We start from the raw sequence: 27,458 nt of genomic DNA, 5'->3' as shown, positions 1-27,458 counted from the left end.
AGTCTGCTTCTCCATTCTAAAAGATCATGGTTAATCTGATTGTAATCTCAAATTCACATTCCACCCTATCCCAGTAACCTGTTAATCCCTTGCTTCACAAGAATCTATCTACCACTGCCTTAAAAATACTCAGGGACTGCTTCCTCAACCTTTGAAAAGTTCCAAAGACTCACAAGCCTCGGAGAAAACATTCTGTCAAACCTGTTTTAAATGACTGACAATAACTTCTGAACAGTGATCCCTAGTTGTAGACTTTCCCACAACAGGAAACAGCGTCTTACTAACCACCTGGTTAAGGCTGCTCAGGATCTTACGTGTTTCAATCAAGTCATCTCTTATACTTCTAAACTCAAGTAGATTCCAAGCCTGGCCTGTCTATCTTTTCTTTATAAAACAATATACTTGTTTCAAGTCTTATTTTGGTAAACCTTCCCTGAACTGTTTCCAATGCATTTACATCCTTCCTGTGATCAATACTGAGCACAGTACTTCAGATGTGGTCTCAGTGCTCTGTATAATCTTTTGTAATCAAGTCCCCTCAAAATAAATGATAACATTTTTCTCAATTTCTAGTTTTCTCAATTTCCTGCTGAACTGGTGCACTAATCTTCTGTGATACATGCATCAATATATCCGGATGCCTTTGCCCCTTAGAGTTCTGCAATCTTCCACCATTTTGAATATACACTTTTTTTTAATGCTACCAGCCAAAATGGACAATAGTACATTTTCTTGCAATATTCTTCATTTTCCAGATCTTTACCCATTCACTTAAAGTTATACAGTCAGAGATACACATCATGGAAACAGGCACTTTGGTCCAACTTGTACAAATTAATCTAGCCCCATATCTCTCTAAACCCTTCCTATTCATATACCCATCCAGATGCCTTTTAAATGTTGTAATTGTACCAGCCTCACCACTTCCTCTGGGAGCTCATTCCATACACGCACCACCCTCTGCATGAAAAAGTTGCCCCTTAGGTTCCCTTTTAAATCTTTCTCCTCAGGCCTTAAACCTACGCCCTTTGGTATAGGAAACCATGCCCCTCATGATTTGATAAATCTCCAAATGGTCACCCAAAGCCTTCAACACTCCAGGGTAAATAGCCTCAGTTTATTCAGCCTCAAACCCTCCAATCCTGGCAACATCCTTGTAAACCTTTTCTGAACCCTTTCAAATTTCACAACATCCTTCCTATAGCAGGGAGACCAGAACTGAACACAGTATTCCAAAAGTGGCCTCACCAACATCCAATACAGCTGCAACATGGCCTCCCAACTAACTTAATCTGCTTATCTCTTTTTGCAGCATACTTATGTCCTTTTCACAACTAACTCTCTGACAATCATACTATCTGACCCTTCATTCATGTCATTTATATGCATTATAAACAGCTGAGGTCCTAGCACTGATCCTTGTGGCACAAAAGAGCTGAATCCCAGAGGCGAGGTGAGAGTGACAGCCCTTGACATCAAGGCTGCATTCGACCGAGTGTGGCATCAAAGAGCCCGAGCAAAACTGGAATCAACGAGTCTCAGGGGCAAACTCTCCGCTGGTTGGTGTCAGACCTAATTCATAAGAAGATGATTGTGGTTGTGGAGGTCAATCATCTCAGATCCAGAACATCTCTGCAGGAGTTCCTCAGGGTAGTGTCCAAGGCCCAATCACCTTCAGCTGCTTCATCAATGACCTTCCCAGCAAAATTCACATGACGTGAATAAATGGAAATAAAGAGGCAGATTGCCAGCGTTGAGGGAAATAATGAACTGGGTGCTGACCTGATTAAGCCAATAGGAACTCGGTGGTTTCTGTTACTGACAAATGAACCACTTGCCTAATTTCCAGACCCACACTGCGTCAAACTGTGTTAAGATAACAGGTGATAGTGATACTGGGCTGGACCAGTCAGGTCCCAGTATAAAACCTGGCTTACAATCATACAAGTATTTTTCACAATTGGTTAACACGATAGTTAATCACTGAAACAGATTCACAGGAGACTGCAGATGCTCTTTAACAAGAGGACACAAGTTTATTATGCAAAAAAGGAAATAAAGCCCATTCGTTACATTTTCCAGGTAATTATGCCTACTCTCCATTTTCTGTTAGCCAGCCAAACTTCTAGCCATGCCAAAATGCCCCTGCACCACGAGCTTTCATTTTCTGCAATAACCTTTGATGTGATACCTTGTCAAATGTCTTCTGGAAATCTAAATACAGTGCATTTTTCTGACTGTAGCCTTTTTATTTCCTTTCTTGCATAATAAACTTGTGTCCTCTTGATAAAGAACATCTGCAGCCTCCTGTGAATCTGTTTCAGTGATTAACTATCGTGTTAACCGATTAAATGGAAAATGAAGCTGTACAGGTACAAATCTGTACTTCACCCCTTGTTCCTGTCTTGGGATTTTCAATGACAGTCACTCTGAGACTGAAATTCCTCTCTGCACCACCCACCATTCCCCCAACAGCAGGGAAAGGGAAGGTCTCCTTTTAGTTCATCAAATAGGATGTGGGCTGGTATTTATTGCCCATTCCTAATTTCCCAGAGGGCAGTTATTCATTAATCATATTCATAACTACCCTACAGAGCATATACAGGCCATTCAGCCCATCATGTCTGCACCAGCCCTCTGAATTGATGTCCCACAACCCCAGGCACCCCCATCCCCACATTTCTCATGGCCAATCCAACTAACCTGCAGATCTTTGGACCATGGTGCAGGGAGAATGGGATTGGGTTGGAGTCGGAGGCTGGAATTGAACTCGGTCTCTGAGGCCGAGAGGCAGCAGTGCTAACTGAAACACTGTGCCACATATTGCTGTAGGTCTGGAGTCATATGGAGGCAAGAAGAGGTAAAGGATTACATGGATTTATCTGTCAATTGATAACATTTTCATAGTCATCATTACACTCTTAATTCCAGATTGGATTCAAATTCTGCCTTCTGCCGTGGCAGGATTTAGCCTGACGGTAAAGCTTTAGAGTAAAGAGAAAACCTGTTAGAATGGAAATAAGGAGAAACTTCTTCAGCCGGAGAGCGGTGAATCTCTGGAATTCACTGCCACAGAAGGCTGTGGAAGCCAGGTCATTGAGTACATTTAAGACTGAGATCGGTAGGTTCTTGATTATCAAGGGGATCGAGGGTTATGAGGAGAAAGTGGGAGAATGGGGTTGAGGAAATTATCGGGCATGTATAATAGGCAGAGCAGACTCAATGGGCCGAATGGCCTAATTTCTGCTCCTATGTCTTATGGTCTTATGATTTGAACCCAGTCCCCAGGAGATGACCTAGATTAATATCTCACATAATACGACTAGATCATTGTCATCAATGAACCTCCTCTTAGGTTCAGCCTCACAAAAGACATGATGCACTGTAACCAGCAATTACCAGACCATAGAGCTGCACCTCAGACAAGGGGAGACATTGGGAGGGAAGAAGATCGATGGTAGCCTCAGCCAGTGCAGGAATTGAACCTATGCTGCTGGCGTCACTGCCTCACAAACCAGCCATCCAGCCAACTGAGTCTAAAACTAGATACCATAGGTTTAAGGCGAGACGGGGGAGATATCAAAGGGTCTAGAGAGGCAATTTTGTTCATAAACAGTGTGTCTGGAACAAGCTGCCAGTGGTAATGGTGGAAGCAAGTACAATGTTGTAATTTAAGAAACATTTGGACAGGCACATGGATGGAATTGGTATGGAGGGATATGGACCAAACAGGCAAATGGGACTAGATTAACTGTGAAAACTGGGCAGCATAGCTGTGTTGGGCCGATAGTCCTATTTCCATGCTGTAGACTTCTATGACTCAATGACTACGATGAGATTTGGGCTCCAAAGGACTTCAGTTCCAAAGGAGAATCGTGCAACTCCATTTCTCCCTCCACAGATACCCTCAGATCTGCTGATTTTCTCCAGCAATTTCTGCTTTTGTGCTAGAAAATGGGACTGAGAGATCAAACTGCTGAGGGCAATAAATCTACACTCGAGAGAAAAGTTTGAGAACATACAGAACACTCAGCAACCGAGAGCAGAACAGTCAATATCTGGAGGCTCAGTGCATTTTAACACTGTTACCTCGGGGAGAAATTAAAGCAAGAAGGGCTTTTAAAAATTAATAAATAAATAGGTTTTTAAAATGCTGTCATCAGCATGACCTTTAAATTCAATTCATCTGCTCTTGGCACTGATCTAATATACAGGCCCAGTTAGGCTTTCACTCAGTAATTTAAATTTATCTCAATATTGAGTGTATTAGTCACATAGCTGACTGGTAAAAGAAATAAAGGAAATTTTAAAGCAACATCAGTTGATGTAGTCATTAATCCCCAAACTTGACTAATAACCCAGAGGGCAGCTGTACCAATGTAAAGCATAAATTCACAGACACATGGAAAATAGGAATAGGAGGAGACCATTCAATATGATCATGGCTGATTGTCCATTTCAGACCCCTGTTCCCGCCTTCTCCCCATGCCCTTTGACCTCTTTAGCCCGAACAACTATATCTAACTTAGTCTTGAAAATATTCAATGTTTTGCCCTCAACTGCTTTCTGTGGCAGAGAATTCCACGGATTCCCCACTTTCTGGGCGAAGACACGTCTCCTCATCTCGTGATATATCCCTCGGTTCCCATTCACGAGAAATAAAATATCGAGTCTTGTTTCCAGCCCACCATTTGGATTCATAGTTAAAGTCGGGGCCAGGGTCGGGGTCAGGGCTAGGGCTAGGGTTAGGGCAACAGCCCATGCCCCATCTTGAAACTGATTCCCTTCACCAGGACCCGCCAACACGATCCCCAAAGACACCTAAGTGGCACAGCGCTGGAGTTGGTCATCAACTCACCAAGGTGGATAGCATTTTTGGATAAGCATATGGATAATGATGGCATAATGTGGGGGGAGGGGTTTAGATTAGTTCACAGGTCGGCGCAACATCGAGGGCCGAAGGGCCTGTTCTGCGCTGTATTGTTCTATGTTCTATGTTCTATGTGAGATTTCCTGTCTCTAAATGGTGGAAAGCCTAACTCCAACAGCCAAATGGCTGGAATTCTCCACCCTTGACCTCCTTTCACCGCAGTGATAAGCCTGGCATCTCGTAGCCCCTTATTTCTATGAAAAGGTTAATGACATCACAAGTAATGACAGCAGCTGTAGGCCATTCAGCCCATCAAATCTGCTCCACCATTCAATAAGATCATAGCTGGATTTATAGAGTCGTACAGTCATACAGCATGGAAACAGGCCCTTCGGTCCAACTCCCCCATGCCAACCATGATCCCACATTAAACTGGTCCCACCTACCTGCATTTGGCCCACATCCCTGCAAACCTTTCCTATTCATGAAATTATTCAAATGTCCTTTAAATGTTGTATCTGTACCCTGAATGCACTACTTCCTGTAGCAGTTCATTCCATATACTCTGTGTAAAAATTTACCCCTTGCATCCTTTTTAAATCTTTCCCCTCTCACCTTAAGATTATGCCCCCTAGTTTTGAACTCCCCCACCCTGGGGAAAAGACCTTTGCTATTCACCTTATCTATGTCACTCATGATTTTATAAACCTCTATCAGGTCACCCCTCAACCTCTGACACTCCTGTGAGAAATGTCCCAGTCTGTCCAACCTATTCTTATAACTCAAACCCTCCATTCCCAGCAATATCCTGGTAAATCTTTTCTGGGCCTTCTCCAGCTTAATAATATCCTTCGTATAACTGGGCAACCAGAACTGGACACAATATTCAAGAAGAGGCCTCACCAATGTTCTGTACAACTACAACATGATGTCCCAATGCCTAGATTCAAAGGACTGAGCAATGGAAGCACGATTTCTTTTATCAACTCTTGCTTTTCTCCCCAATCTCCATAATCCTCAAGGGTCCCTCACTGTCCAAAAGTTAATAAACCCAATGACTGATTGCGAGAGATAGTAAGAACTGTTGATGCTGGAGTCAGAGATAACACAGTGTGGAGCTGGAGGAACACAGCAGGCCTGGCAGCATCAGAGGAGCAGGAAAGCTGACATTTCAGGTCGGGGCTCTTCTTCAGAAATGACCCTTCTGAAGAAGGGTCCCGACCTGAAATGTCAACTTTCCTGCTCCTTTGATGCTGCCTGGTCTGCTGTGTTCCTCCAGCTCCACACTGTGTTATCAATGACTGACCATCTCTGGGATACAAATTTGAGAAGTTTCCAATGCCACCCAATAGCCTGGGGTTGTCAAACATCACCACGGAGCTTAACGTGATCGCTAACTATTGAAGCCTATCGAGTGTGTAATGACTTACAGCCTTCAGCAACATGATTAACACTGAGTAACTGGCTAAAGTTGCCACTCAGTGATAAGAAACCAAACATTTTAATAAGAATTGCCTCCATATTCACAGGGCAACAGAGACAAGGAATAAACTACCACATCTGTGGAGTTGTGGGGATAGAAACAGTAAACTATTCAGCCAGAGAATGGAACTGTGCAAGTGTTAAACATGGATACCTCACCCCAGCAGAGTCCCTCTGATGGTACATGTGCACGTACGGTAGCCACAAGAGGACAGAAACCACAATGCAATTTTCAATACATTACAATATTCCGAGACTAAATTTACAAAACAAAATTTCAGTTGAGATAAAATGGCCAAATTAGCAAACTAACCTTTTCTATTCATCCTGGCAAAGTGTTGAGCCACCGGCCAGGAAAGGACAGTCATTGCTGCTACAGCCCCAATGTGCAGGTATGGAGCAGTGACCTAGAGAAATATTCAAGCAAACACAACTGTTGAAAGCAATGGGACACAATATCCATCAACACTTGAAATACAGTCTCTTAAATCAACTATTTCCCCTCACCTCCTTTTATCTGTCAAATCACATCTGCCGTCGCAGGGAGCAGAGCCATAGAATCCCTATAGTGTGGAAGCAGGCCATTCAGCCCATCGAGTCCACACCAGCCCTCCAAAGACCATCCCACCCAGACAGCTCAACATTGGCAGCTCTCAAAACATTAGCTGGCATCACTTTCCCAACATCACTGCAAAATAAGATCTGTAACACAATTCCCACAAGGAGCTTTTCTTCTTGACTTGTGCCTCAATGGGAGCACTCTCATCTATGAGCCAGAGGATTGTGGATCTACAATCACATTTCAGAGGTTTGAGCACAAAATCTGTGTCAAACTTCCACTGCAGTGCTCTCGGAGAGCCGCGCCGTCACAGGGTCGGTGCTGAGGAAGCGCCGGGAGTCACTCAAATGTAGTATTCCTAGCCTCTGACCTGCCTTTGTAGCCACTGTATTTGTACACTTCGTCCAGTTCAGTTTCCAGTCAAAAGTAAACCCCAGCATTTTGAAGATTGAGGATTAAGAGTGTTACTTGCAGACAGTATCACAAATTCAACGTTAATTTCCAGACCCATGAATATGACTTTGTTGGAATATGAGCAGTAGGAAGGAAACGGGATAGATGGTTAACAAGGAGTCAAAACCAGACAGCTCGCCTTCGGTCACGTACCTGAAAGGAGAGGGTGAATGTATTCCATTCTTCATGCCACTGATTGTACAAGAAACCAATTGCAACAGCACACACAGCTAATACCAGAACAATCCCAATCTGAGAAAGACAGGAAATGAGAGGGAGAGCAAGAATGAGAAAGCTAATGTGTGAGGCTTGAAACTCATGTCAACGCACCTCAGTGGAAATAAAGTTTTGACAGCACCGTCGGATCTCACAGAACAGGAGAGGGGCTAAGTGTACAATAAGGTAATGTCAATGGACTCTGAAGCCCTGCCTAATCATAGAATCCCCACAGTGTGGAAACAGGCCCCACGGCCCAACAAGCGCACACCAAGCCTCAGGGCATCCCATCCAAACCCATCCCCCTATAACCCACCTAATCTACACATCCCTTGACACTATGGGCAACTTAGCACGGCCCACCCACCCTAACCTGCACATCTTTGGGACAGCGGGAGGAAACCAGAGCAAATTCACAAAGACTAATGTTCGGAGGAGTGAGCTCAAACCCCACCATTTTGTTGGGACAGAATTTAATATTAAAAGATTTTGTGGCACAATGGTAGTGCCTCTACCTCTGGGCAAGAAGGTCTGAATCCAAGTCCCAAATACGTGCTGTAACATCTCAAATAAAACCTGGGAATCTGAAACAAACACAGAGAATGCCGGAAAAACTCAGCAGGTCTGGAAGCATGTGTGGAGAGAGAAACAGAGTTCACATTTCGCATCCAATTTGAGTAATCTTCAGAACCAGTTGCTACCAGTGGCACCCATATCCTGTGAAAGAAGTTTTAAAAAGACCCTTCAGCCCATCAGGCCTATACTGACTCAAAGAAAGCTGTCCAGTTTAGTCCCAGGCTTCAGCATTTTAACCCTGCAAATGAGATTCTTTTATTCACTGACGGGATGAGCGTGTCACTGACCAGGCAGCATTTATTGCCTGTCCCTAATTGCCCAGACAACAGTTAAGAGTCAATCACATTGCTGTAGGTCTGGAGTCACATGTAGGCCAGACCAGAAAAAGACAGCCCTTTCCTTCCCTGAAGGGAATTAGTGAGCCAGATAGTTCTTTCCAAAATTCAACAATGGTCATCATTAGACTCTTAACTCTAGGTTTTTATTGAATTCCACTATCTGTTGTGATGGGATTCGAACCCGGGTCCCCGGGACATCTCCTGGATCTCTGGATTAATAGACTAATGATAATATCACAAGGCCTATCAAAGAAACTGGCTTATAAAGGTTCCCATTTAGAAACACCCCTTCAGACTGTGCATTCAATTCCTTGTATGAAAATGTATCTCTTCATTTCCCTCTCATTCTGATACCAATCATTTCCTCATCTGGAAATTGGGCCCTTCTGCCACCTTCCCTGCTCCAAGAAGAACAGCGCAACCTTCTCCTCTTCCTCCATGTACTTGAAACCTCTCAGCCCCGTCACCCTTCCTGCATCCTCTCCGCACAACCTTGTCATAATTCCTGAAATGAGTGGCAAATTAAGACCATAAGATATAGGATTGGAAGTAAGGCCATTTGGCCCATCAAGTCCACTCCACCATTTAAATCATGGCTGATGGGCATTTCAACTCCACTTCCCTGCGCTCTCCCCTTTCTCCCTTAGCAAGGATCCTTTATTCATTCACAGGATGAGGGTGTCACTGGCTAAGCCAGCATTTATTGCCCATCCCTAATTGCCCAGAGAGCAGTTAAGAGTCAACCACATTGCTGTGGGTCTGGAGTTACATGTAGGCCAGACCAGTTAAGGATGGCAGTTTCCCTCCCTAAAGGACATTAGTGAATGGGACTCAAGAAAGAAATTGTTCAGGTTTGGCAAAACATATTGACTGGCACTGGTTCGAGAACAGAAGAAGGCCGCCCTATCATTGCAGAGAATTTACACCTTGGGCCGTTTACAGAAGAATATAAGAGCTGGTAGGCCATTCAGCCCCTTGAGTCTGTTCTGCCATTTGATACAATCATGGCTAAACTTTATCTCGGCCTCATGTCCACTCACCATAACCCTTCAACCCATTACTGATTAGAAGTCTGTCCATTTGCTCATTAAATTCATTCAGTTTGGCCTGATGAGTCTATTGGCATTTACCTGTGAAAGATGCAGGGAATTTTAAAGACTGCCTGAATTAATTATGTTTTGAAAATTAAAAGTTAAATCAAACATCCACTTTAAGATTTGCCTTCTTGATTTAAAGTGCTTTCAGCTCCCCAATCGTCTGGAAACACCGTCGGCCCTGCTAGGGTAAGTGGAACTCACCATTCCATCAATTTTCCCTATTTTCACTTGGGTGGGGAGCTTCTGAGGTTAGAGAGGCTATACAAATGCATGTTGCAGCCGTTGTTGTCGAGAAAGAGAATTTGGCTCACCCATCCTCTTCGCTCCCAATGCAACACCACCCCCCACCACCACGCCACACCCCACCTCCCCACCAACCTTCACCACGCTCCTCCATCCCCTTCTCCCTAGGATTCCCCACATGTGGAGAGGCTGTGTACCTTGTGACCCCAGAATAGTTGCAGACGTTGACCTTCACTAAGTAAACATATCGCCAGGATCTGAAAAGCACAAAGTTAAAATGTCACGCTTTCGAACCAATGTCAATCCTACTGAAGCAGTAACAACTGACCTAACCGCTTTCACATCCTCCCAGAGCAAAATACAGCCCAGCAAGTACTTTCGGTCAAGGTGTAACACCAAGCTGTAATGTAGGACACCCAGAAATTAACCATACAGTCACACAGCAGGGACACAGACCCCTCAGTCCAACTCGGCCATGCCGACCGAGTTTCCCAAACTAAACTAGTCCTATTTTCCTGCATTTGGCCAATATCCCTCGAAACCTTTCCTATTCACATACCTGTCCAAATGTCATAGTCATAGAATCACACGTTAGGGGAACAGACTCCTTGGTCCAACACTTCCATCCTGACCATATATCCTAAATTAATCTAGTCCCATTTGCCAGCATTTGGCCCATATCCCTATAAACCCTTCCTGTTCATATACCCATCCAAAAGCCTCCACCACTTCCTCTGGCAGCTCAATCCATAAATACATCACACCGTTATGTGAAAAAGTTTCCCCTTAAATCCCTTTCAAACCTTTCCCTGCTCACCTTAATCCCCTCTAGTTTTGGACTCCCCTACCCTGGGGAAAAGACAGTGTCTATTCACCTTATCCATGCCCCTCATGATTTCATAAACCTCCACATAGTTAGTCCAGCCTCCAATGTTCCAGAGAAGAAAGTCCCTGCCTATCCAGCCTTTCCCTATAGCCCAACCCTGGCAACATCCTTGCACACAGCAAGATGCAACAAGCAGCAAGGTGATTTTTGAAAATGTCTTTCATGGGATGTGGTTGTCACTGACGAGGCCAATATCAGATGATCATCTCAAATTGCCTTCAACCTGATTGACCTGCTAGGGACAGTTCAATTAGGAGGCACATGTTGCGTAGTCCAGGTAGGGGTGGCAGACTCCCTTCCTCAGAGGGAATTATTGACCATGAGCATTTTTATTTCCTTTATTCATTCAGGGGATGAGGGCATCGCTGGCTAGATAGCATTTATTGCCCATCCCTAATTGCCCGGGGGCAGTTAAGAGTCAACCACCTTTGCTGTGGGTCTGGAGTTACATGTAAGTCAGGCCAGGTAAGGATAGCAGTTTCCTTCCCTAAAGGACATGAGTGAACAAGATGGGTTTTTCCTGACAATCGGCAATGGATTCATGGTCATAATTAGATTCTTAATTCCGGATATTTATTGAATTCAAATTCCACCATCTGCTGTGGAATTTGAATTCAATAAATATCTGGAATTAATTTCATTGAAACTGGAGTAACAATGCTATGGCTTTAAGAAGTGTCTGTTGCCCATGTGTGTGATTTTTTTTAAAGACAAAAATTTTAAGGCAGAGGTTTCAAGCTGTCTATTGAAAACTCAAAGTAAACAGTTTGTGAGGCCTTGGGTATTTTTTTACTAAAGCTGGAACAATAGAAGCAGCCTGAGTGGGTGTGGCCAAGTTCCCACAGAACCAGGCATTTTAGCTCCAATTTTCAGTCGCATCAGTTGTGACTGGGACCTTAGCCAGGTTTGGAAGCTTCAGTACATCACTCCCTGCTACACTCTCTGAGTTTTCTCTTGACGTTTTTCCTCCTGGGCTATTAGAATTGCATGTCAAACAATCTATTTTACTGAATTTGCCTTTGCCACAGTTGCATATATGGGATGTTACTATTTTCAAACAGTTGCTGTTTCATATTTACATAACCCATTATTCTGTTCAGTTCTCCAGTAGAGTTGTTATTCCAAATTCTTTCTTTCTTTTGTTGTATTTTAACTAGAGTGCTTGAACGAAGGGTGTTTTGTTTCAAATATGATAGCTTGACAAATCAAATTGTCCCTGAAATGCAACACCTTACACACCTTTTAAATGAGAACAAGTTAGGATCTAGGCTATCTTCTGAATATATTTTGAAGGAGTTTAGTCTGGTCCATCACACTGGTGATATCACCAATTTCATGTTTATTGAGATTAGCTTCACATACCAGACTTACTAATATTATTTAAATTCAATCAGCTGTTGTGGTGTGATTTGACTCCAAGTTTCCAGAGCTGGGTCCCCTGGGTTGCTATTGTCCCACTGTTTTCCCCAATAATAACCAGATAAACTGGGTTTTAGCCAGGCTACTCGGTGGACGTTATTGCTGGGACACGAAGAATAATTTCCCTGCTCTTATCGGAAATAACACTAGACCAGTTGACAATACCATATCCTGTGAACAGATATATTTTGAACAAATATTTAGCTGGCTGTAAACACTGATGAGATGTCCGGAGCTGGGCAGCACAATATAAATGTATTAATCACTAACTCACCTAAGCCATTTCTCCCAGACTCCTGAGCTCTTGCTGTGTAGTGTATGGTCGCTAAGGGAGACCTACCCATTAGGCTGCGCTGCACAGTTCACTTACCAGTAAAATAGCAATGTATGTAAAAAATGTGGCTGTCACCCCAAGGACCACTATAGACCAGGGAATCCACTTGCCGCTATAAAAATTCCTAGGGAAGGGGAGAAACACATAAGTAAGTCATAATGCAAGAAACAGGAGCAGGTGTAGTTCCTTGACCCACTCAGTCTGCTGCAGTATTCAGCGTAATCATGGCTGACCCCATACCTATAGTGTAAAGCCCATTACTGAAAGTGTTACACTCATTTTACTGCTACAAAATGGAAATGCACAGAGGCCAGTGTCCCATCACCACATCCCACCAATATTTCCTGGTGCACAGCACACTGACTGTGACCAGCCTGCTCAGAGGCAGACCCTGAAATGAGGAGATTCTAATCGCCTGCTTATATGTGTCAGCCAGGGCTTTCCCAATTGGCATTGGTTAACAACCCCAAACAAAAAAAGACCCTCATAGTTCATGAGGTCAACCTGGTCCCAATCACGACATCCCAGCATCAACCCCCCGCGCCCCCCCCCCCCCCCCCCCCCCGCCCCCCCCAGGTCCTGGCATGTAGGCCTAGTCTGCTGCTTGTGGCTTCTCTTGCAATGCTTTTTCCCCAGGTCTAGTTCCTCTGACTCAGACTCAGACACAGGTGGTGTGTACCGACTGTGGCCCGTCTCTTGCATCTGGAATGTATCAGAAGAGTCTCCTCCTCTTCTTCTGGCGGCAACAGTATCAAGGCAGCATCTATTTCAGACTCTGAGGATTTCCCGACACCAGACGGCGGGGGAGAACCTGAGGTTTCTGCTGGCCCTTCAGGTTCCTCTGAGGGGCCGGGTATGTTCTGCTCCTGCCCCATACGTGGGGTACTGGCTTTCAGGTGGTACGCTTGTTTCTACTGGGCTGTATCACCTATCCAAACTTTGTAAGTCTCACACCAACATCGCTTGTACCCATACGGGACCATTTCCATGGTTCCAGCACCAAATTCACTGTTTATTTATAAGTACACAGTTCTCTGACTGTGGGCAGCCAACTCGGAGTCAGTCCTCAACTGAAGAGATTGTAATCTCCTGGTTATGTTGGTCATTTTCCAATTAGCCCAGGTTAACAACCCCAAACAAAAACCTTGTAGTTAATGGGTCCACCTGGTCCCAATCACTACAAAAATATTTAACGTCAACCATGCAGCAATGAAAGAAGTTATTTGATCCAGTGAGCTGTAATCAGCGCTTGGAAAAAAAAATTCTTCAATTTGTTTGATTTCCCTACTCAAATACATAATTATTCCAACACAGTAGGAGGCCATTCACCCCACCATGTCTGTGCCAGCTCTCAAAATGGTCATTTCCCTTGAAGCCATTCACTTGTCTTGACCCTGTAGCCTTGTACATTCTTCCTTTTCAAATAATCCTCTCCTTCCCCTCCTAATGTTTCCCCTGCCACACTCTCAGGAGGTACATTCCTGACCCCAAACAGTTACTGCATGAAAAATATATTTTTGCCATTCCATGTTTGTGGGCCCCTTCATGATTTTGAATGCTCCTGTTAAATCTCCGTTACCTGTGCCACGGTGGACAATCTCAGTTTCTCCATTCTCACTACATAACTGAAGCCTCCTTGCTGTAATGACACCGTAAGAAATCAGAACACGAGCAGGCCATTCAGCCCCTGAAACCTGCTCTATCATTCAGCAGGATTATGGCTGATCCAACATTCCGCATGTCCACTTTTCCACCCTATCCCTATAACCCTTGATTCCCAACCAATCAAGGCTCTATCTATCTCAGTCTTAAATACACACAAGGATTCTGTCCCCACAGCTCTCTATGGCAAGGAGTTCCAAAGACTCACAACCCTCTGGGAGAAGAAATTCCTCCTCATCTCAGTCTTAAATTAGTGCTCCTTTATTCTGAGACTGTACCCTCTTTGGTCCCAGCCTTTCCCATTTGGGGGAACATCCTCTCAGCTTTTATCATGTCAAACCCTATAAGAATCCAATATGTTTCACTAAGATCACCTCTCATTCCTCTAAACCCCAGTCCCAACCTGGCTAGCCCTTGTTCCTAAAATAATCCCTCTATACCAGGGATCATCCCGATGAACTGCATCCAATGAAATAATGTCATTCCTTAAATAAGGAGACAAAAACTGCTCTCCAGATATGGCTCACCAGCTCACCAGCACCTTGATCAGTTGCAGCCAGTTGCAGCAAAAATTCCTTACTTTTAAACTCCAAACCCCTTGAAATAAGAATCGACATTCCGTTATCCTTCTCGATTACTTGCTTTACCTGTATGGTAGCCCATCTGTGTTTCAAACAGATGTTTTCTCCATGCAGCTTTGGAGACTGAGGGGTGACCTTATACAAGTTTATAATATCATGAGGGGCATGGATAAAGTAAATAGTCAAGAAAGTAGTCAATAGTCAAGTTCCCCTGGGTGAGGGAATCCAGAGCTAGAGGCAGCAGGTTTAAGGGGAGAAAGATTTCAAAGGGACCTGACAGGCAACATTTTCATGCAGAGGGTGGTGCGTGTGTGGAACAAGCTGCCAGAGGAAGAGGTGGAGGCCGGTACAATTACAATATTTTAAAGGCACTTGGATGGGTGTATGAATAGGAAGGGTTTAGGATATGTGGTCAGCATGGACACGTTGGACCAAACGGTCTGTTTCCGTGTATACAACTCTACGGTTCTAAGTGCCTTTGTGATGGAGCCTCCTGCAGTTTTCTCGTTTTAAATAATATCCTGCTCCTTTGTTCTCACTTCCAAAATTAACTACTTTGCATTTTCCGACATTATTCTCCACTTGCTAACTTTTAACCCTGTCAATACTTAATCTATCAATATCTCTCCATAAACTGTTCGTATCCTCCTCGATACCTACCTTTCTACATATTTGTGTATCATCTCCAAATTTGGCCAGAGTATATTTATATCTTTCCTCCAAGTCATTTATGTGTATTGTAAACATTTGTGGTCCCAGCTCTGAACTGTGGAACCCCACTGGTTATAGATCACCAACATGACAAAAGGGGTTCTGAGAAAGAGTCACCAGCTCTGAAACATTAACTCTGATTTTTTCTTCACTGCTGTTGCCAGACCTGCTGGGCTTCTCCAGATTTTTTCTCGGGAGAAGTTTCTGTCACCCCAATCGCCGTTTCCTGTCCATCTGCCAATTCTCTATCCACACCAATACCCTCCCCCCAACACCATGGGCTCTTCTGTAATAATTAAATCTATGTGAGATATCTTTGTTGAACACCTTTCGAAGTTCAAATACAACACACTCACTGGTTCTCCTCTAGCCACTCTGGTTATACTGTCCTCTAAAGAGCTCTAATAAATTAATCAGACACAATTTCCCTTTCGTGAAGCCATGCTGTCTCTGCTGGATTCGCAGCATTTCAGCAAAACTACACCATGCTTTCTTCAAGGCCTTAATATCCTTCTAAAAATGTAGTGCCTCCAGCTGAGGCCTAATTGTAATAAGACAGAGGAGCAGAAATTAGGCCATTCAGCCCATGGAGTCTGTTCCGCCATTCAATCATGGTTGATAAGTTCCTCAAACCCATTCTCCCACTTTCTCCCCCAACCCTTAATCCCCTTGATAATCAAGAACCTATCAATCGCAGTCTTAAATGTACTCAATGGCCTGGCCTCCACAGCCTTCTGTGGCAGTGAATTCCATTGATTCACCGCTCTCTGGCTGAAGACGTTTCTCCTTATCTTCATTCTAAAAGGTCTTCCCTTTATTCTAAGGCTGTGACCTCGTGTCCTAGTCTCTCCTACCAATGGAAGCATGTTCCCAACATCCACTTTGTCCAGACCATTCAGTATTCTGTAAGTTTCAATTAGATTCCCCCTCATCCTTCTAAACTCCAATGGGTATAGTCCCAGAGGCCTCAAATGTTCCTCATATGTTAAGCTTTCCATTCCTGAAACCATGATTTATCAGGTTTTGCCATAAGTTCCTGGTCTTTGTATTCTGTGCTGATGTTTATGAAGTCAGGAATCTCTCATGCTTTTGTTCAAACAGCCTTATTGATTTCTTCTGTCACTTTCAAAGCTGCACTTCCATGAAACTATTCAACATCTTCATTTGAAAAATACCTTTCAGTGACTTATGTTTCTGTGCTCAGGGATCAAATGGGTTTCATCCATGAGAGTGAAGGACACAGGGGAGGTAAGGCCCTGAAGCCTTAATCAGATGGCTGGAGCAAATAGAGACGTATAAGCGAGGTCTGAAAGTTCCTGTTGGCTCCTTGATCCATTAGGAATAACTTTAGACTGACATCCGAGGCACTTCTGCAATCTGGATCGCGCATTTTGACTTTTGATTTTCTCCTGTCTAATCTCGTTCAGTTTTGTTGATTAGAAAATTCCTTCAATCTCTATTGCTAAGGAATAGACAGAGGCAACAGAAACAGAAATTGCTGGAAGAGGTCAGCAGGTCTGGCAGTATCTATGGAGAGAAATCAGAGCTAACACTTTGGGTTTTTATTGAGCAGATGGAAGCCTGAGTTTAGCCTCCATTCTCATCAGCACTGCCAGCAGCACAATACTCCTTCAGTAATGCATCATGGTTCATGGCTTCAGCAATGAGTATGCAGCCTGGCCAATCATCATTAAGAGCTATTTAATGGAGTGGAAATTAAAGGTTATTTGTTGGATCATTTGATTTGTAATTTGCTTTTGTATCTACCTCCTTCCTGAGTTCTCGGCCTTATTACAGGTCCTAGGCAGGTATTTATCAAACGACAGCAGTGTGCTATTCTGGGTGCAGAAAGGAGGCCAGCACAAAAATACCATAGTCAGAACCTGAAGCAAACTGCAACCTGTTGATGCGATTAATTTGATCCACGGGCTAGCTATCCAGCTGATGGAGCCTTGCAAGCACAATAGCCAAACAGAGGCGTGCCGGGGAGTTGCTGGAGGCCTGGTACTCCAACCGGAACTCCGTCAACAAACACTTTGAACTGGACCTGATACACAAACCACTGAGAAACAAAACTGGAAGTGATGCTAACCACCCCAGCAAACCGAGCCATATAAATAACAAGGGGGACAGAACACCAATACTTCACTGGAGGGGCAGTGACAATGTTACCTAGCAGGGTGACAAAACATCTGCAAACACACCAGCTCGGTGAGCAAGTCTACAACCTCATCCACAACCCGAGCTACAAATCTTCCCAAAAACTCTAAGCACATAAACTATCATTTCAAGGAATCAACTTATTTTTCATTTTGCTTTTAATATGTTTTATGAGGAAAAGGTAGAGAGACCTAGCCAGTATCCTCCAGGGTTTGGGACAGTCCAAGGTGACTCAATTGAAACAGGCAAGATCTTGAAGGACACAAGAACAGAAATTGCTGGAAAAGTTTAGTAGGTCTGGCAACGTTAACTCTGCTTTATCTCTTCACAGATGCTGCTGCCAGGCCTGCCGAGCTAGTCCAGCAACTTCTGTTTTTCTATCTGATTTCCAGCATCTGCAGTTCTTTTAGTTTTTATTACAGTCCTGAAGGGACTTGAACATGTGGATGTGGAAAGAATGCTTCTTCTTGTGGGAGATTCTAGAACTATAGTAGGTAACTGGTTACTGTTTCTGGAACTGAAGGATTGCTAACTAGAGGACACAAGTTTAATGCAATAGTAAACTAACATAGGAATAAGTCAGGAGTATGACGGCTCCGAGATGTGGACTGTCCACAGCAGACACCGCAAGGCATCACAGCAGTATCACCAATGCTGCCTGCACAAGATCCTGCAAAGTCACTGGGAAAACAGACACACCAACAGCAGCGTCCCCAACCAGACCAACATCCCTAGCATTGAGGCACTGACCACCCTTGAGCAGCTACAATGGCTGGGAATGCCATCCACATGACCGACACGAGGCTCCCCGAGCAGGTGCTCCACTCCCTGATCCGAAACAGCGGCTGAGCCCCAGGTGATCAGAGGAAGCGCTTCAGTGATATCCTCAAGGCCTCACTGGCAAAGTGCAGCATTCCCACAGGCACCTGGGAATCACTGGCCTAGAACTGGCCAAAATAGAGGAGCAGCGCCCAGGAAGGTGTCGAGCACCTCAAGACTCATCAGGAAAAAAATGGAAGGTGGGCAAAAACAGAGAAAAGAAAGCACTGCCACACTTGTGCCCCACTCACCCCTTTCCCATGATCACCATCTGCCCCAAGTGTAACAGAGCCTGCAGTAACCACAACATTCTGTACAGCCACCTACAGACTCACCCTGAGAGTGAGAGAGAGTCATCCTCATCAGTGATGGACTACCAATGACAATGACTCCCCACATGGCTGGATGGGTGCAGCTCCAATAACATTCCCTGTATATTTTCAGAAGAAGGGTCTAGGCCTGAAACGTCAGCTTTCCCGCTCCTCTGATGCTGCTCGGCCTGCTGTGTTTATCCAACTCTACACCTTGTTATGTCTCTCTCCCTGTATATTTTTTGTATCAGCTTGTCTTCTGTCCTACAGTCTTGCACCTTCATACTCTCCTGCAATAGAACCTCTAAGCCCAAAACTTCAGCCTTTCTGCTCCCATGATGCTGCTTGGCCTGCTGTGTTCAGCCAGCTTCACACCTTGTTATCTCACCCATTCCATCTTCATTTGTTAAACAAAGCACTTACAAGTTGAAATATGATCCTTCATGCAGTATCTGCTGTCTGTAAACCACACTACAGAAGTTCACCAGACAACAAATGATATAGCCAGAAATAGGTTTGAGGATATAAAAAGTGATTTCAGGGAGTTAGGATGGAAGCTGCAGAGCAGGACGAACAGAGTAGTGTTCTCTGGTTTACTACCGGTGCCACGAGATAGCGAGGTGAGGAACAGGGAGCGGGCGCAGCTGAACACGTGGCTACGCAGCTGGTGTAGGAGGGAGGGTTTCAGATATGTTGATAATTGGGATGCCTTCTGGGGAAGGTGGGACCTGTACAAGAAGGACGGGTTGCATCTGAACTGGAAGGGGACCAATGTCCTGGGTGGAAGGTTTGCTCGAGTAGTTCGAGAGGGTTTAAACTAGTATGGCAGGGGGGTGGGAACCTGAGCTGTATACCAGAGGTGAGCGTTGATGCAGGTGAGGCAGTAGCAAGAGGTAGACCAGCTAGTGGGAAGGATTTTCCTGGGAAGGAGCCAAGGGATCGGTTAAAGTGTGTTTGCTTTAATGCAAGGAGTATCAGGAATAAAAGTGATGAACTTAGAGCATGGATCAGTACCTGGTGCTATGATGTTGTGGCCATAACAGAGACATGGGTTTCTCATGGGCTGGAATGGTTGCTGGATATTCCAGGGTTTAGAACATTTAAAAAGAATAGGGAGGGGGGAAAAAGAGGAGGGGGTGTAGCACTACTAATCAGAGAGGGTATCACAGCTACAGAAGCTTCCATTGTCGAGGAAGATCTGCCTACTGAGTCAGTATGGGTGGAAATTAGGAACAGCAAGGGAGTAGTCACCTCGTTAGGGGTTTACTACAGGCCCCCCAATAGCAGCAGGGAGATTGTAGAAAGCATAGGTCGACAGATTTTGGAAAAGTGTGGACGCAGTAGGGTTGTTGTAATGGGTGACTTTAACTTTCCTAATATTGATTGGAACCTCCTCCGAGCAGAAGATTTGAATGGAGCTGTTTTTGTAAGGTGTGTTCAGGAGGGTTTCCTAACACAGTACGTTGACAGGCCGACGAGGGGAGAGGCCATTCTAGACTTGGTGCTCGGAAACGAGCCGGGGCAGGTATCAGATCTTGTGGTGGGAGAGCATTTTGGTGATAGTGACCATAACACTCTCTCATTCTACATAGCTATGGAGAAGGAGAGGATTAGGCAGAATGGGAGGATATTTAATTGGGGAAGAGGAAACTATGATGCGATTAGACACGAGTTAGGAAGCATGGACTGGGAGCAGTTGTTCCATGGTAAGGGAACTATAGACATGTGGAGATGGTTTAAGGAACAGTTGTTGGGAGTGATGAGTAAATATGTCCCTCTGAGACAGGCAAGACGGGGTAAGATAAAGGAACCTTGGATGACGAGAGCGGTGGAGCTTCTAGTGAAAAGGAAGAAGGTAGCTTACATAAGGTGGAGGAAGCTAGGGTCAAGTTCAGCTAGAGAGGATTACATGCAGGCAAGGAAGGAGCTCAAAAATGGTCTGAGGAGAGCCAGGAGGGGGCACGAGAAAGGCTTGGCAGAAGGAATCCGGGAAAACACAAAGGCATTTTACACTTACGTGAGGAATAAGAGAATGGTCAAAGAAAGAGTAGGGCCGATCAGGGATAGCATAGGGAACTTGTGTGTGGAGCCTGAGGAGGTAGGGGAAGCCCTAAATGAGTTTTTTGCTTCTGTCTTTACGAAAGAAACGACCTGTGTAGTGAATGAAAACTTTGAAGAGCAGGTGTGCATGCTGGAATGGATAGAGATAGAGGAAGCTGATGTACTGAAAATTTTGTCAAACATTAAGATTGACAAGTCGCCAGGCCCGGATCAGATTTGTCCTCGGCTGCTTTGGGAAGCGAGAAATGCAATTGCTTCGCCACTTGCGAAGATCTTTGCATCCTCGCTCTCCACTGGAGTCGTACCTGAGGACTGGAGAGAGGCAAATGTAATTCCTCTCTTCAAGAAAGGAAATAGGGAAATCCCCGGCAATTATAGACCGGTAAGTCTCACGTCTGTCGTCTGCAAGGTGTTAGAAAGGATTCTGAGGGATAAGATTTATGACCATCTGGAAGAGCATGGCTTGATCAAATACAGTCAACACGGCTTTGTGAGGGGTAGGTCATGCCTTACAAACCTTATCGAGTTTTTTGAGGATGTGACTAGTAAGGTTGATGAGGGTCAAGCTGTGGATGTGGTGTATATGGACTTCAGTAAGGCATTTGATAAGGTTCCCCATGGAAGGCTCATTCAGAAGGTCAGGAGGAATGGGATACAGGGGAACTTAGCTGCTTGGATACAGAATTGGCTGGCCAACAGAAGACAGCGAGTGGTAGTAGAAGGAAAATATTCTGCCTGGAAGTCAGTGGTGAGTGGGGTTCCACAGGGCTCTGTCCTTGGGCCTCTACTGTTTGTAATTTTTATTAATGACTTGGACGAGGGAATTGAAGGATGGGTCAGCAAGTTTGCAGACGACACAAAGGTCGGAGGTGTCGTTGACAGTGTAGAGGGCTGTTGTAGGCTGCAGCGGGACATTGACAGGATGCAGAGATGGGCTGAGAGGTGGCAGATGGAGTTCAACCTGGGTAAATGCGAGGTGATGCATTTTGGAAGGTCGAATTTGAAAGCTGAGTACAGGATTAAGGATAGGATTCTTGGCAGCGTGGAGGAACAGAGGGATCTTGGTGTGCAGATACATAGATCCCTTAAAATGGCCACCCAAGTGGACAGGGTTGTTAAGAAAGCATATGGTGTTTTGGCTTTCATTAACAGGGGGATTGAGTTTAAGAGTCGTGAGATCTTGTTGCAGCTCTATAAAACTTTGGTTAGACCGCACTTGGAATACTGCGTCCAGTTCTGGGCGCCCTATTATAGGAAAGATGTGGATGCTTTGGAGAGGGTTCAGAGGAGGTTTACCAGGATGCTGCCTGGACTGGAGGGCTTATCTTATGAAGAGAGGTTGACTGAGCTCGGTCTCTTTTCATTGGAGAAAAGGAGGAGGAGAGGGGACCTAATTGAGGTATACAAGATAATGAGAGGCATAGATAGAGTCGATAGCCAGAGACTATTTCCCAGGGCAGAAATGGCTAGCACGAGGGGTCATAGTTTTAAGCTGGTTGGTGGAAAGTATAGAGGGGATGTCAGAGGCAGGTTCTTTACGCAGAGAGTTGTGAGAGCATGGAATGCGTTGCCAGCAGCAGTTGTGGAAGCAAGGTCATTGGGGTCATTTAAGAGACTGCTGGACATGCATATGGTCACAGAAATTTGAGGGTGCATCCATGAGGATCAATGGTCGGCACAACATTGTGGGCTGAAGGGCCTGTTCTGTGCTGTACTGTTCTATGTTCTATGTTCTATGTTCTATGTTCTATGTTCTATGTTCTATCATCTTCCAAAGTTCACACAACCAGAAGGACAAAGTCAGCAGGTACGTGGCAACACCACCCCCATGAAAATTCCCCTCCAAGCCACTCACCAGCCTGACCTGGAAATATATTGCTGTCCCTTCGGGCCAAATCGTGGAATTTTGTCTCTAACAGCATTGTGGGTCAACCCACTGTACGTGGACTGTAGCAGTTCAAGAAGGCAGCTCACTACCACCTTCTCAAGGGCCACCAAGGATGGGCAATCAGTGAGATAACAAGGTGTAGGGCTGGATGTACACAGCAGGCCAAGCAGCATCAGAGGAGCAGGAAGGCTGGTGTTTCGGGCTGAGACCTTTCTTCAGATAAGTGCTGGACTTCCAGCAAGACCTATATCCTGTGAATAAATAAAGAAAAAACTTCCTGAAAAGAAACTTAGCTGCCCCGTATCAGATGCTCAACAAGACGATGAACTCACCAATCAAAATCGTTGTAGTCGTTCTTGGCTTCCCCCCAAAAGTAAAGCAGTACAAAAGCCAGGCCAAATGTCGAGACCAAAATTCCAAAGCAGAATAACTCAAACTGGAGAAAGAGAAAAAGAATGGCAATGGAAGAAAATTAAGAAACTATAGAATCAAACAAAGATCCCAGAGGTGTGATTTAGACCGTTTGGCCTAGTGTGTGTGGGCTGACAGTTTGAAAGAGATCTCTAATATGACCAACTTTTCTATTATGCGTGGCATGGTGGCTCTGAGGTTAGCCCTGCTACCTCACAGACCTAGGGACCTGGGTTCAATTGCAGCCTGTGTGGAGTTTGCATATTCTCCCTGTGTCTGCGTGGGTGCTCTGGTTTCCTCCCACAGTCCAAAAGATGTGCAGGTTAGGGTGGATTGGCCCATTGTGTTTGGGGACATGTAGTTAGGTGGATTAGCTGTGGGGAATGCAGGGTTGTGGGGACAGTGTAAAAGAACGTGAGTGTGGGTGTGATGCTGTCCAGAGGGTCAGGATGTGCTGAATGGCCTGCTTCTGTGCTGTAGGGATTCAATGCTTTTTCTCTCTACAGTTCAGCAAATCTTCCCCATTCAAGCACTGCTTGGCTGTTGCACCTGCTTCCACTGCCTTCCATGCAATGCATTCCAACTTGTTATGGTAACATACTTCTCATCTTCCACACCGGCACTTTTACCAATTAACATAGCGAATGATTCTCTAACCCATGCAAACACTTCTCTAGTCCAGAGTTCTATTCTGGGCATATGCGTTAAATTTACATTCCCCCTTGTCTGCTTCTAACAGTCCAGCGGGGTTCACAACCTGCAACAGTATGAGGATGTACACTGTTACAGTCGAGAGAGGAATACTGCACTCTGTCTCTAATTCCACCACTCCACGGGTCACAGCATAAAATTAACTGCTTTACCCAGTTACCATTTTGTTTTATTTTCAATGTTTTCCATATCTGGTTTATTATAAAAAGATTTTGTTCATACTCACACACACCAGATAAAGGAAACTAGAAAACAGATGTCCAGAGAGATTCAGGTTTAAAAGGTCAAGGTGTGGAATATTCAGTGATAATGGGAACTGCAGATGCTGGAGAATCCAAGATAACAAAGTGTAAAGCTGGATGAACACAGCAGGCCAAGCAGCATCTCGGGAGCACAAAAGCTGACGTTTCGGGCCTAGACCCTTCATCAGAGAGGGGGATGGGGTGAGGGTTCTGGAATAAATAGGGAGAGAGGGGGAGGCGGACCGAAGATGGAGAGAAAAGAAGATAGGTGGAGAGGAGAGTTTAGGTGGGGAGGTAGGGAGGGGATAGGTCAGTCCAGGGAAGATGGGCAGGTCAAGGAGGTGGGATGAGGTTAGTAGGTAGGAGATGGAGGTGCGGCTTGAGGTGGGAGGAAGGGATGGGTGAGAGGAAGAACAGGTTAGGGGGCTGTTGGTATAGACCATGTGGGCAGCAGGTCTAGCAGCGTTTGTGGACAGAAATCAGAGTGAATGTTTCCGGTCGGTTCCTCAGAACTGATGGTGGCTTAGGAATGCTGACAGATGCTGCCAGACCTGCTGAGTTTTTTCCAGCAGTTTCTGGTTTTTGTCTCCGATTTACTGCTTCCGCAGTTCTCTGTTTTTATACATTTACACTCATCACTGGGATCTTTATGGGTGCAATCTTCAGCAAATATCGAGACAAAACTCTCTGAAAGCCCTCCCACGAGCAGGAACCATATCGGATATATAGAGAAGACCTTTCTCAGAAACAGGAAGGTTGAGTTTTGAGAAGATTTGTAGCTCAGGTTGTGGTTCTGGATGTGAGTTTGCTCGCTGAGCTGGAAGGTTAGTTTTCAGACGTTTCGTCACCATTCTAGGTAACATCAGCGGTGAGCCTCCGACAAAGCGCTGGTGTTATGTCCCGCTTTCTATTTGTGTTTAGGTTTCCTTGGGTTGGTGATGTCATTTCCTGTGTTGATGTCATTTCCTGTTCTTTTTCTCAGAGGGTGGTAGATGAGAAGGTTGAGCTTGGACGCCTCTGGCCTTCAGCAGGCTGGATGTGAACTTCAGCTTCCTCCAAAAGCACAGTTTGAATAGAAACTAGATTTCCAGAAGTTGGAAAACTCAGTCTGGGGAGCTCTACCAAACAAGTGCAGCAATTGGCTGAAACCATGTGGTTTCCAAGAAATAGGCCTGTTAGGAGAAAGGAGAAATGTCTTCGCCCGGGGAGTGAGGAGCCTGTAGAATTCTCTTTCACTGAATGCAGTTGAGGACAAAACATTGGACGTTTGCAAGAAGGAGCTGGATATAGTTCTCAGGGCTAAAGGGGCCAAAGAGCATAGGGAGAAAGAGAGAATTGGGTGATCATGTAGAATGGGACAGCAAGCTCAAAGGGCTTCAATTTTCAATGTTTCTAAAGACACGAACTTGTTGATGGTGCCTTCAGTGCACTAATATAATATCTCCCTGTGTGGCTCAGTGGTATATTTTCTCCTCATTTCAGTCCTAAACTGGCCCTTACCCCATATTCTTAGACTGTGACCCCCTCGATTCCAGGCACCCTGGTCATTGGGAACATCCTTCCTGCGTTCAGCGTGAAGGGGAATGTGAGGCGGAATTGGACAGGTTCATGAATGTACAAAATACAAGCAGGTGAGGTCATTTGGTCCTTCAGGCATTTGTTAAGTTCATGGTGAACATGATTGTGGCCTTAAGTTCACCTTCTTGCCTGACACCCCCTTGAAAATCAAAAAATGCACCTAACTCATGCCTTGAATATATTCAGTAACAGCCCCCCCTCACCCCCCAGCCTCCCCCACTTTCTGGGGAAGAGAAATGCAAATGCTAATGTTTCAGAGATAGTAGTAACTACAGATGCTGGAGAATCTGAGATAACAAGGTGTAGAGCTGGATGAACACAGCAGGCCAAGCAGCATCAGAGGAGCAGGAAGGCTGACGTTTTGAGCCAAAATCCTTCTCATCTGCTTAGCCAAAACCGTCCTCACCCTCAACAACTTTTCTTGCAATTCCTCCCACTTACTACAGATAAAGGGGGGGTGGTCACGGGTACCTGCATGGGCCCAAGCTATGCCTGCCTCTTTGTAGGTTATGTGGAACAGTCCCTCTTCCGCACCTACACTGGCCCCAAACCCCACCTCTTCCTCCGTTACATTGATGACTGTATCGGCGGCGCCTCTTGCTCCCCAGAGGAGCTCGAACAGTTCATCCACTTCACCAACACCTTCCACCCCAACCTGATGACCATCTCTGATATCTCTCTCCCCTTCCTGGACATCTCTGTTTCCATCTCTGGCAACCACCTGGAAACCAATATCCACTTCAAGCCCACCAACTCCCACAGCTACCTTAAATATATCCCCACCCACCCACCTTCCTGTAAAAATGCCATCCCCTATTCCCAAATCCTTCGCCTCCGCCACATCTGCTCCCAGGATGAGGCATTCCACTCCCGAACATCTCGGATATCCTCGTTTATCAAGGACTGCAACTGCCCCCCCCACCCCCCCTGGCAGTGGTCAAGAATGCTCTCGACCATGTCTCCCGCATTTCCCGCAACTCATCCCTCACACCCCCATCCCAAAATAACAGCGAAAACAGAATCCCATCATCCTCATGTACCACCCCTCCAACCTCCAAATCCAACGCATCATCCTCTGACACTTCCACCATCTGCAACCCGACCCCACCACCAAAGACATTTTTCCCTCCCCACCCTTACCTGCATTCCGGAGGAACCACTCTCTCTGTGACTCCCTTGTCTGCTCCACACTCCCCTCCAGCCCCACCACACCCGGCACTTTCCCCTGCAACCGCAGAAAGTGCTACACCTGCCCCTACACCTCCTCCCTCACCCACATCCCAGGCCCCAAGAAGACTTTCCACATCAAGTAGATGCTCACCTGCACATCTGCCAATGTGGTATATTGTATCCATTGTACCCGGTGTGGCTTCCTCTACATTGGAGAAACCACACGGAGGCTTGGGGACCGCTTTGCAGAACACCTACGCCCGGTTCGCAAGGAACAACTGCACCTCCCAGTCACAAACCATTTCAACTCCCCCTCCCATTCTTTAGATGACGTGTCCATCATGGGCCTCCTGCAGTGCCACAATGATGCCACCAGAAGGTTGCAGGAACGGCAACTCATATTCCGCTTGGGAACCCTGCAGCCCAATGGTATTAATGTGGACTTCACAAGCTTCAAAATCTCCCCTCCCCCTACCGCATCCCAAAACCAGCCCAGCTAGTCCCCACCTCCCTAACCTGTTCTTCCTCCCACCTATCCCTTCCTCCCACCACAAGTCCCACCCCCATCTCCTACCTACTAACCTCATCCCATCCCCTTAATCTGTCCATCCTCCATGGACTGACGTATCTCCTCCTCAACTTCACACCTACACTCACCTTTACTGGCTCCATCCCCGCCT

At 45.4% G+C, this 27,458-nt stretch overlaps 1 protein-coding gene across 5 annotated transcripts in view; it reads right to left on the bottom strand.

The window, feature by feature from the left end:
* gdpd4a (glycerophosphodiester phosphodiesterase domain containing 4a) overlaps positions 1 to 27,458 on the bottom strand; it is a 78,737-nt gene that overhangs the window by 37,650 nt on the left and 13,629 nt on the right. For 3 of the 5 annotated variants that reach the window (XM_059646831.1, XM_059646829.1, XM_059646830.1), the window contains exons 3-7: positions 22,999 to 23,102; positions 12,510 to 12,597; positions 10,032 to 10,091; positions 7,518 to 7,616; positions 6,666 to 6,759 (exon numbers count right to left, since the gene is read on the bottom strand). In XM_059646831.1, the coding sequence (XP_059502814.1) occupies positions 6,666 to 6,759; positions 7,518 to 7,616; positions 10,032 to 10,091; positions 12,510 to 12,597; positions 22,999 to 23,102 (445 nt within the window). Of the gene's footprint in view, positions 1 to 6,665; positions 6,760 to 7,517; positions 7,617 to 10,031; positions 10,092 to 12,509; positions 12,598 to 22,633; positions 22,855 to 22,998; positions 23,103 to 27,458 lie in introns of those variants that run through there. The other 2 variants (XM_059646832.1, XM_048532681.2) reach the window with 2 other exon arrangements.

The sequence above is a fragment of the Stegostoma tigrinum genome, chromosome 6, assembly GCF_030684315.1.
Source record: "Stegostoma tigrinum isolate sSteTig4 chromosome 6, sSteTig4.hap1, whole genome shotgun sequence".
Lineage (NCBI taxonomy): Eukaryota > Metazoa > Chordata > Chondrichthyes > Orectolobiformes > Stegostomatidae > Stegostoma > Stegostoma tigrinum.
Note: the sequence above shows the minus strand (reverse complement) of the source record. Positions and strands in the feature narration are given on the sequence as shown.